The sequence below is a fragment of the Mus pahari genome, chromosome 18 (genome assembly GCF_900095145.1).
Source record: "Mus pahari chromosome 18, PAHARI_EIJ_v1.1, whole genome shotgun sequence".
In the NCBI taxonomy this organism is placed as follows: Eukaryota; Metazoa; Chordata; class Mammalia; order Rodentia; family Muridae; genus Mus; species Mus pahari.
In genome coordinates this window covers 1,612,928-1,624,219 of record NC_034607.1, presented here as the reverse complement: position 1 = coordinate 1,624,219, position 11,292 = coordinate 1,612,928, and the positions used below count along the sequence as shown (strand labels likewise).

Here is an 11,292-nt window from a genome sequence, read left to right as displayed (position 1 = left end):
AGAAGAAGCGGAAAGAAGTTACTTGGCAAGTGTGAAGTTGTTTACTCGCCTTTGTTCTGCGGCAGGCTCAAGTCTACAGCCAGAGATTGGATGGGGGAGGAGCCGGGATGAGGCGGGGTCCATTTTCGGGGTGGAGCCATAACGCAGCAGGGGCGGAGCCAGAAGCTGCGGCGCCGCGGGGCCTGGACCGCCCAGGACGTCCCGTATTTTGGAGGCCCCACCTTCTTGGGCGGGGCGTGTATGCTGATTGGCAGATGATACTCAGAGGCAGTCTTCATTGGTTCGCCGTGCTGTCGGCTCGGCGGGCGGTGCCCGGACGCAGGTGCCCGCCGGAGCCGGAGCAAGCTGCTGCTGACGGGCCGGGCCGGGCCGGGACCCGGGCCAGGGACAACCGAGGGGCCTGTGCGGCCGCCCGGCCCGGCCGCGGAACAGGTAGGCACTGAACAGCGAATGGGCCTGACCCGCGTATGTAGGCAGGTCTCCCAGGTCCCGGGTTCGAGCCCCCGGCTGAGTATTCGGGCGGGACAGATAGGGCTGTACCCTTGGCCTTAGCCCTGCTCAGGACACAGGCACCTCAATTATCATTTCAAGGTTGGTGAGAGGTCTCCGAGCCTCGCCACGCAGGAGAAACCTCTGTGAGCCTCGGTTTCCCCATCAATGAAAAGTGGGTCATCTCGAAGCCAACCTGATTTAGGAAATGGCTGATGAGAAAAGCGTCTGGCATACAGTAGGAGGTCAATAAGTGGCTAATGTCACTCTGAAACCCTCTTCATAACGGTTCTGTCTGGATAATTATTAACATTGAGTTGGGCACGTCACAAAAAGCTACACAGTGTACTGTACTGAAAATGTTGTTATTCAAACAGTAGTCACGGACTGCCAGGATAGCTCAGCTGGTCAAGTGCTTGTTTGAGTTCAGTCTTGAGGTCTCATATAGTGAAAGAAAAACTGACAACAGAAAGTTGTCTTTTGAACTCCATAGACACACCCTTGCATCATATGCACAAATTCACACAAAATAAATGTAATTGAAAACACTTTTTAAAAAACTCTGTAGTCAGAATTTATGTGGTTAGTGGGAAACATACTAGGTAGAAGTAGTAAAAGTAATTCCTTTCATCTAAATGAGCAAATTGAAGTTCAGGGAAGTTAAAGCTGTTGCCCAAGGCCACACAGCTAGTAAGAAGCAGAGCTTCTGGGATTAGAACTTAGTTTCTGGACTGGGGGTGTAGCTCAGTACTCGCCTAGCATGCACTAGGCCCTTGTTTTATCCTAGTACTGCCAAGAAAACACACACACACACACACACACACACACACCCTAAAGTAAGAAAGAGATGGATAAGGCCCAGAAAAGCAAGTGAACTTGAACCAAGGCATACAGTATCAGTGCAGAGCCAGGATAACGTGCCTAGGTCATGGAACATGGTGGTACAGACCTGTTAGGTCAGCTACTCTGGGGGGTGAGGCAGGAAGACTTCTAGGTTCCACTTGGTTATTTAGTGTAACTTTGGTATTGTTTAGTTGTTTTATTTTTGAGACGGTCTTACTCTGCAGCCTTGGCTGTCCTGGAACTCCTTATGGAGAACAGGCTGGCTTAGAGATCGGCTTGCCTCTGCCTTCCAAGTACTGGGACTGAGCTTGTGTGCCACCATACCATTTTCTTTTTTTAATGTATGTGTGCCTCTGTGAATTTATGTTTATTATGTAAGAACCCTCAGAGGTCAGAAGAAAGTGCTGGATACCCTGGAACTGGAGTAACAGGCAGCTGTGAGTTACCACATAGGTACTGGGAACCAAACCTAGGCTCTCTGCAAGGGCGTAAATAGTCTTAACTGCTGACCCATTTCTCTAGCCCATGCTTGTGTTTTTAACATTTATCCATTTGTTTGTTTATGTGTGAGTTTGTGAGCCCTCACCCACGATAGCATATGTAGAGATCAGAAGACAGCTTTGGGAGCTAGCTCTTCCTACTGATGGGGTTCTGGGGATTAAACGCAACTCATCAGACTTGGTGGTGGCATGCACCTTTACCCAAGGAACCATCTTACCAGCCTTTAAAAACAAAGAAAGAGAGAGTAAAAGAGAGAAAGAAGGAAATCTCTGGAAGCTGTTCCTGGTGGCACATGTCTATAGTCAGTCCAAGCTCTCAGGAGAACATGGCGAATGAGGCAGGATGCCTGCTGCAGGTTTGGGTACAAACAGAATCACATAGCCATAAAGCCTATACCATTCTAGGTGGAAAAAAAAGGGGGGGTGGAATGTAGCTTAGTGACAGTTTTTACTTAACATACTGAGCACCAGTGTTACTTAGTGACAGTTTTTACTTAACATACTGAGCACCAGTGTTACTTAGTGACAGNACATACTGAGCACCAGTGTTACTTAGTGACAGTTTTTACTTAACATACTGAGCACCAGTGTTACTTAGTGACAGTTTTTACTTAACATACTGAGCGCCAGTGTTACTTAGGAAGCTTTCCTGAGAGTCTGTGGGCAGTTCATGGTTGCTGAAGGAGGTAGAAACATTTCCTTCAGTGATGAAGACACTGGTAAGGTGCCTACATGCTTACCTTACTCCTATTCCCTATTGGCTTATTCCTTCAACAACAACAACAACAACAACAAAAACCCTAAATACATTAATCTAAAAAAAGGAATCTGAGTGTGATGATACATTCCTGAAATCTTAGCGGGCAGGAGGCTGAGGCAGGAGAATCACTAAGAGTTCAAGGCCAGTATGGGTTATGTAATGAAGCACTGTCTCAAAAGGAAAGCAAACAAAGGAACAAAAACTAGGAGTTGGATTTGGTTAAGAATTCTTGCTGCTCTTGCAGAGAACCTGGGATCAGTTTCCAGTACTTACATGATAGCTCACAGCCATCTGTAACTCCAGTTCATTGAGATGTAATTTGCCTTTTCTGGCCTCTTCAAGCACCCACTGGACATACGTGCATGTAAGTAGAACACTCATACATGTAAAATAAAATTAATAAAACATAATAAAATTAAATGAGACAACAACAACAAAACCCCTAATGTCTCTTGAGGATCAGACAACTCACTGTATAGTTTGAATCCTGGCCGTGTGCTAGCTGTGTGACCTTTCTGAACTTTGGCCTCTGTGAGTTTCTGACAAAACTCACTTTAATTCGGTCTGGGTTCATCCTGAGAGGTGGGCTGGCTGAAATGAAAAGTGCAAGAGGAAAATGGAAGCCAGGACAAGGTCTTTCTGTTCGAGGCTCCAAAGTTTAATAACCAAACTCCGTTTAAATAACATGGAAAGATCCCCAGCCCCCTCCTAAGTCTTAGAAGTTGCCGGCGGCGGTCCGATCGTAGGTGGGTCCAAGGATCGAGGCAGGGACGAATGTCTGTTGGCGTAGGCGGTCCAAGGATGCTGCATTCTGGGAGATCCCAACAGGCCTCTTCTTCAATCAGCGAGGCTAATTACTGGACTTATGTCATAGTTTTGTTATGAAGACCTGATGAAATCCATCACAGTAGTCCTAGAACTTTTTCTCATCATAGAGACTGGCAGGGCAGCCTCTGAGACTTATGTCTCCCAGTTGGTTACAGAGTTGGAAGTACGAAATGAATTCAGCAAGGCTACATACCGTCACTCTGTGCCAGATCTAGGACTAGGTGCTGAGGACAGCAGGAAAAATGTACAACAAGGTCCCTCTTTCCAGAATTTACTGAAGAGCATGAAGATGCACATGACAGGTCTATTAATAAATAAAAAGATTTCAGAGAGGACCCTATGCCATAAGTGAATTCTGTGTCATTTTAACCAGATTGGTCTAAGAGGAGACACTTCACAACAATTCCTTGACGTTTGAACTTAGACAGATAGCTTGATAATCTAATATTTTGTGTGCATTATTTATTTTGGAGAGAGTGTCTCAGATAGCCCAGGCTGTCCTCAAATTCAATATATAGCTGAGGATGACCTTGACCTTGTGATCCTGTTGCCTGAGTGCTGGGATGTCCTGAGTGCTTGGATGACAAGTGTGTACCCCCATACACAGTTTTATAATGTCACGGGGAGAAGCAACCCAGTGCTCTGTACATGCTAGATAAGCATTCTACCAACTAAGCCACTACCCCAGCCTTAGTATTCAGTGTTTAATACATTTTTGCTGCTATTATTATTTATTTGAAACTTATTATAGTGTGTGTGTGTGTGTGTGTGTGTGTGTGTGTGTGTGTGTGTGGGTGTTTTCTCTCTTTCCACCATGTGGTCTGGGATTAGAACTCAGTCATCAATGCCTTACCCTGCTGAGCCATTTTACCTGCCGATGTTTGTTTTGGTTTTCGATGCAGGGTCTCTTGTAACCCCACCTGGCCTTCAGCTCTCTGTAGCCCAAATAAGCTTGAACTGTTGGTCCTCTTACCTTAGTGTCTAGAGTTCGGGAATCATAGGCATGTGCTACTTTGCCCAACATTGCTGTTAATACGTTACAATTTAGGACTGGTGTGAGCAGATTTACTAATATTGATGAATTTCCCCCCTCAATAGTAGATAAAGTAAGGAGTTGTGATGATTCTTGTAATGCACAGTTGTTTGTATAAATACTAAGGTCTCTTATCTTCTAGTATTTGGAAGGCAGAGGTGGGAGGATCAGGAGTTCCAGCCTGAGCTGTATAGTGAGACCTTGTCACCAAGAAAGGAGAGTGAAAGAATGAGACAGAGAGACAGAGACAGAGCGAACGAGCTAGCACTGGGGATGTAGTTCAGTTGGTAGAGTGTTCACCTAGCATGCACAAAACCCTGGGTTCTATCCGCAGAACTACATACAGCTATGTGGCATTCTCAAAATGACAGTGTTTGGAAGGTGAAGGTGGAAAGACCAAGGTTGGGACTTCAGAGATGGCTCAAGGTTACGAGCACTGGTTGCTCTTCCAGAGGACCTGGATTTAATTCCCAGTATCCACATGGTAGTCACAACTACCTGCAACTCTAGTTCTAGTGGGTCCAATGCCCTCTTCTTGCTTCACAGGCACTAGAAGAGAAGCGAAGAGAAGAGAGGAGAAGAGAAAAAAGGGGGTGTGGGTGAGAGAGGAAAATCTAAAACAAACCATCAGAGGTTGAGGTGGACCAGCACTTCCCCACTGACCTCTCAGTTGTACACTCTGCTTAAAGGAGCATCACTGTCCACAACAAGGCAGGCCTGGCCAATGCCCTGTAGCTGTTCTCTCTGGCTCTCAGCCTTCCTCCTGCCTATGTCTGACTGGTTGAAACTTGCTTATCTGACCCCTGGCTCACCTGTAGAGGCCTAGGAGGCTGTGCTGGATTTGTTTTAGCTGAGCTCTTCAGGGAAGAGCTGATTTGTTAACAGACTGTCTGGGTGCAAAAAGTCAGATAATAATTTATTTTCCATGTCTTTGGGTCTCTGATTTTCACAGGCAGTGCTGGTAAGAGCTGACATGGGGCCAGGCTGGCCCTATCGGTTGGGACTTACAAATACTATTAGGGGTGCTGTGGGCTCTGGATTTAACTCTTAGAGAGTCCTGGATGTTGGACAAATTGAAACCAATGATCTTTAGCTCTGGATTGATGCCTAAAGAGCCTTCTCTTAATTTCATGGAATTTTTCAGGAGAGTCAGCCTAATGGTACATTCCTATGACCTCAGTTATTTGAAGAGCTGAAGCAGGAGAGTCTTAAGTTCAAGGTTTGCCTAGGCTACAGAGCAAGTTACAACCATGTGGGCTTAAGTAGCTTGATAGTACTCTTTCCAAAATCAAAACATTATCATCCAGTGAGATAGTTCATAGGCTATCAAGCCTGATGACCTGAGTTTGAGCCTCCAAAACCTACTTGATAGGAGAGAACTGACATTCATATGTACTCTATACTGCATCCACCTCCTCCTCCATAAATGAGTGTAATATAAAATTATTAAATTTTTTAAAAATCAAAAAGAAAAAGTTTTAAAGTACGTATGTGGTGGTGGTGGAGGAGCTGGGAGTATAGCTTATTGATAGGGTGCTTGTCTAGTAAAACAGGTCCCTTCCTACTCCTAGGAAGGAGAAAACATTCATAGAAGTAGCTTACACTGGTCGAGAAGCTAGAGTCCCGGTCATGCTACTCTGGGGAAGAGGACCAGCCTTCGTAGGTTCTCTTTTGCTGATTAGACCCTGAGGCAGAGGGCAGAATGCCACCGAAGCTACCCAAAGCAGATGAGAATGGCTACCTAAGGTGTTCATTATCTCCTGTAGCCTCTCCTTGGGAACCGAGGACAGAGCAACTGGTCTTCTGGGGACACAAAAGTGTCATTTCCTAGATGAACTGAGGTGTCTCAGAGTGCACAGTTGGACAGAGGCCTGCACAATGGACCTGAGTGACTCACCATTCTGGTGCAAAACATTAAATTTCTAGTTCCCTTCATCCCCACCCATCCCAGGGGTGTGTGTGTGCGCCACTCCTTGAGCTCAGTCTCAAGGATCTGGTTTTAGCTAGAACAGGGTGATTCTGGCTGTGTAAAAAACTGAGCAAAGGGCATGGTACACAGGTGTGCAGTCACTTTCAATCAATGTTCCTCTATGTGAAAATGTGACTTGGAGACTGGTTTGTAGGAATTTGAAGTGGGGCCATGCCTGCCTTTCTTCAGAAGAATGAGAGAAAATCCAACACAAGCCCCAGCTGTCTTCTAAGCCTACCTAAGCTGTATACATCAACTTGTAGAGTTCTCACCTACATTTTACAAATGCAAAGATTCAAAGAGTCAAGTCTTTGTCCATAGTCTTAGAGTTCTGTTTTAATGTTATTTCTGTTGCCCTGATAAAATACCAGGATAAAAGCAACTTAAAGGATGTCTTACAGTTTTACTGCTGTGAACAGATACCATGACCAAGTCATATAAAGAACAATGCTTAATTAGGGCTGGCTTACAGGTTCAGAGGTTCAGTCCATTATTATCAAGGTGGGAGCATGGCAGCATCTAGGCAGGCATGGTGCAAGAAGAGCTGAGAGCCCTGCATCTTCATCTGAAGGCTGCTAGCAGAATACTGACTTAAAGGCAGCTAGGATGAGGGTATTAACGCACACAGTCATACACCTACTCCAGCAAGTCCACACCTACTCCAACAGGGCCACACCTACTCCAACAGGGCCACACCTACTCCAACAAGTCCACACCTACTCCAACAGAGCCACACCTTCTAATAATGCCACTCCCTGGGCTGAGCATATACAAACCATCTCAGAGGAGAAGAAAGGATTTATTTTAGCTCACAGTTCCAGGCTATCAGAGAAGTCACAGTGGCAAAAGGTGGAGGGCATTCATCATATCATGTCTATAATTGGGAGCAGAGAACAACGTATGTAGGCTAGTGCCCAGCTCACTCTGCCCTTTTCGTTCAGTCCAGTGTGTAACCTACCTACATACAGGGTGGGTCTTCCCACCTCAAGTAACCAATTAAGAAAATCCCTAGATAGGAGAGACTCCAGATGTTTCAGAGGGCAGAATCCCACCGAAGCTACCCCAAGCAGACAAGAATGGCTACCTAAGGTGTTCATTATTTCCTGTAGCCTCTCCTTGGGAACCGAGGACAGAGCAACTGGTCTTCAACCTTGAGTTGAAGATCAACCCCTAGGACCCATATTATGGAAGAAGAGAACTGAAGCTCTCTTCAGACTCTCACATGCATGTTCTGGAACATACTTGTCTACATACATATACATATTACACACAAAACAAACATAATTTAAAAAGAAAAAAAAAATGTCTCCCAAGGGCACATGGTTACATCCCAACCTAGTGTAGACAGTTCCTCATTGAGAGTCCCTCCCAGGTGGTTCTTGAGTGTGTCAGTTTTGCACGTAAACAAACAATCTTCACAGTCTCTAACAAGACAGGACTCAGGAGCCAGGCTAGCCTATACTACAGAATGAGCTCAGAGGCTGTGGCAATGGCCTGGAGGTTAAGAGAACTGGTTGCTCTTCCTTAGGACCTGGATTCAATTCCCAGCAACCACATGGTGGCTAGCAACCATGTGTGCTCCAGTTTCAGGAGGTCTCTGCAGGCACCAGGTAGTAGTTTACAGGCAGACATGCAGGCAAAATACCTATACACATAAACATAAAGTAAAATAGTGAAATCAAAAGAGGGACTCAGGCTGGGGACCCCCATCCTGTGGGTAGATGCTAGCTACAGGAAGGTGTGGACTTTAGTTTACATCCTCTGAACCCATGTAAAGTCAGGCACAATAAACCTTCCATGCAATCCTAGTCCTCATACTGTGAAGTGGGAGGAGGGGGCAGGAAAATCTCTGGAAGCTGGGTGTGAGCTGGTCTGGTGTACATAGAACAAAAAAAGAGACTGTCTCAGGCAAGGTAGAAGACAAGGGTATTTTCCTGCCTCTGATCTCTCCTCATGTACCTTTGCACATGTTCACTTGCACTCTCACACACATACTTGTAAGCACATGAACATACACACATACATACCTTAAAAAAAAAAAAGAGGAAACAAAACTGCTGTTGTGACTCACTAATTTTGCCTTTGATCTCTCTGCCCACTCCATCCCAGGTTCCTGGGACCATGGGCCTCAGGCCCTGAAGACAGGAGGCTCCCTGTGGCCATGACGACAGGTGACTGTTGCCACCTCCCTGGCTCTCTATGTGACTGTTCTAGCAGCCCTGCCTTTTCCAAGGTTGTAGAGGCCACAGGGCTTGGGCCACCTCAATATGTAGCACAAGTGACTTCACGGGATGGCCGGCTGCTCTCAACTGTCATCCGGGCTTTGGACACACAGAGGTGAGTAGTGACCATTAGTAGCCAGGCTTTTGTCCCCATGTCTCTCTGGGTTGAATGATATTCTAGTAGTCTGGGCTCAGGAGTCCAGTCACTGAGAGAGTCAGAGGGGTTAATATACTAGAGAAAAAAAACAAATACTGATGTTGGAGGGATGGCTCATTGGTAAAAGGACCTGCTGCTGCTCTTTTAGAGATAGGAGTTCAGTTCCCAATACCAACATTGGACAGTTCATAACTGTCTGTAACTCCATTTTTAGGGGATCCAACACCTTCTTCTGACCTCTTTGGGTACTCCTTTATTTGGGTACAGAGACAAAAAAATAGGGTATGTGTGTATACACACACACACACACACACACACACACACACACACAGAGACACACACACACAGACACACACACATATGTAGTATTTAATATATATATTAGCATGTATATACACACATATATGTAATATTTAATATATTTATATATGCATGTATACACATATATAGTATTTAATATGTATATATTAGCGTGTATATACACACACACACACACACACAGACACATGTGCATCCAAGTAACTGGGGTGTTTGTTTATCAGTGGAGCTAGGGAGATGGTCCAGTTCATAAAATGCTTGCTGTGCAAGCTTGAAGACCTGAGGTCCATGCCTAGAATCTGTGTAAGAAACAGCATTGTAGCCTGTGTTTGTAATCCCAGTACTAGGGGGCAGAGACTAACAGATCTCTGGAGCTCTCTGGTGAGCCAAGCTACCTTAATTAGTGAGTCTTAGGCCAATTAGAGACTTAAAAAAAAATGGTGGACATCCCCTGAGGAATATCACCAGATGTTGACTTCTGGCCTTTACATACACACACCTACTCCAACAAGGCCACATTACCTAAAAGTGTCACTCTTTATGGGCCTGTGGGGACCAATGAGTTTATGGGACTTACTTATAGAGCATGGGTATGTGGTTACTTACAGGAACATGTGTACTCCAGTATCTTAGTTAGGGTTTTACTGCTGTGAAAAGACACCATGACCAAGGCAACTCTTATAAAGGAAAGCATTTAATTGGGGTTGGCTTACAGGTTCAGAGGTTCAGTCCATTATCATCAAGGTGGGAGCATAGCAATGTCTAGGCAGACATGGGGCTGGAAGAGCTGAGAGTTTCACTACTTGTTCTGAAGGCAGCTAGAAGTAGACTGGCCTCCCAGCCAGCTAGGATAAGGGTCTTAAAACCTACCCCTACCATGACACATTTACTCCAACAAGGCCACACCTACTCCCAAAAGGCCACACATCCTAATAGTGCCACTCCCTTGGCCAAGCATATAGAAAACCATCACACCCAGAATAGCTGAATCACCAGAAAGTCTTACCAGCATTAATGAATACTTTCCTATAGCGCCATACATGGAGTCCCCTTTCGTGAAGCTCCCGTGTACTGTATTTAGTCTAGCACCTTGTAGACCATAAAAAGTCATGTGTAACTAAGAAATAATGGAGTATATTTAGAAGTAAAAGATGTAGGAGTCTGGGATCAGGGGAGGATCTAGTGACCTTCTCACCTCCTCCTCCTATAGTCCACAGGCTGGGTCTTGAAGGTTACTGGCAAATAATGCCAGCTCCTCTGATGAAAATGATGAGACTCTCATGTCCAGAGAGTAGGGCTATACAACACCAATGACATTCGGCTTTGGGGAAGCAATGCAGAGGGAGAGAAATGTGGGGGACAGCACCTAGGATGAAATTCCTGTGGATGCCTTTCTCTCCCCAAGTGACCTGGAACAAACTGAAATGCCTTTCTGGTCGGATTATTCCAAGAACATAGTGTTACAGTCCTCAGAATGTGGGGATTTGCTGCACCTTCCATAATGAAGGTTTGTTATGAGGAACGTACTGTAAGTTGAAGGGATCATAAGCTGAAAATGCTGACAAGATGTCTCAATGTATAAAAAACTGGCTCTGTGTACCTGGGAACCTGAGTTCAACCCTAGGAGCCCACATAAAGGTGGAAAGAGAGACCTAACCACAAGCTGGGCAAAAGACGTGGGCAGATCCTGAGAGCTTATTGGCTAGCATGTCAGCCTCGCTGAAAGTGCAGACTTCCAGTTCAGTGAGAAACCTTAGGAAGACACATGCCTTCACATGTTCGCACACAGGCATATGCACCTGTAACTCAATGTGTACCATACACACGCGCGCGCGCACACACACATACACGCGCCCGCACATGCACACACACACAGGTTATAAGTTTTCTAGACCTTCATTTCTTCCCCTCTCCTTGCCTTCTTTTTCTTTTCTTTTCTTTTCCTTCCTTCCTTCCTTCCTTCCTTCCTTCCTTCCTTCCTTCCTTCCTTCCTTTCTTTTTCTTTCTTTCTTTTTTTAAGATTTATTTTATTTATATGAGTACACTGTAGCTGTCTTCAGACTAGTAGAGGGCATCGGATCCCATTACAGATGGTTGTGAGCCACCATGTGGTTGCTGGGAATTGAACTCAGGATCTCTGGAAGAGCAGTCAGTGCTCTTAACTGCTGAGCCA

The 11,292-nt window shown here is 45.4% G+C and overlaps 1 protein-coding gene across 5 annotated transcripts in view; it reads left to right on the top strand.

The window, feature by feature from the left end:
• The first annotated feature begins 300 nt into the window (after window positions 1-300).
• The window catches only part of March2 (membrane associated ring-CH-type finger 2), a 32,318-nt gene continuing 21,326 nt past the window's right edge, over window positions 301-11,292 (top strand). For 3 of the 5 annotated variants that reach the window (XR_002381184.1, XR_002381183.1, XM_021218142.2), the window contains exons 1-2: window positions 301-432; window positions 8,532-8,759. Coding sequence is in view for 3 of the 5 variants with exons in the window: in XM_021218142.2 (XP_021073801.1) it covers window positions 8,584-8,759 (176 nt within the window). In the remaining 2 variants the exon portion in view is untranslated. Of the gene's footprint in view, window positions 433-2,836; window positions 2,957-8,531; window positions 8,760-11,292 lie in introns of all 5 variants that reach the window. The other 2 variants (XM_029531533.1, XM_029531534.1) reach the window with 1 other exon arrangement.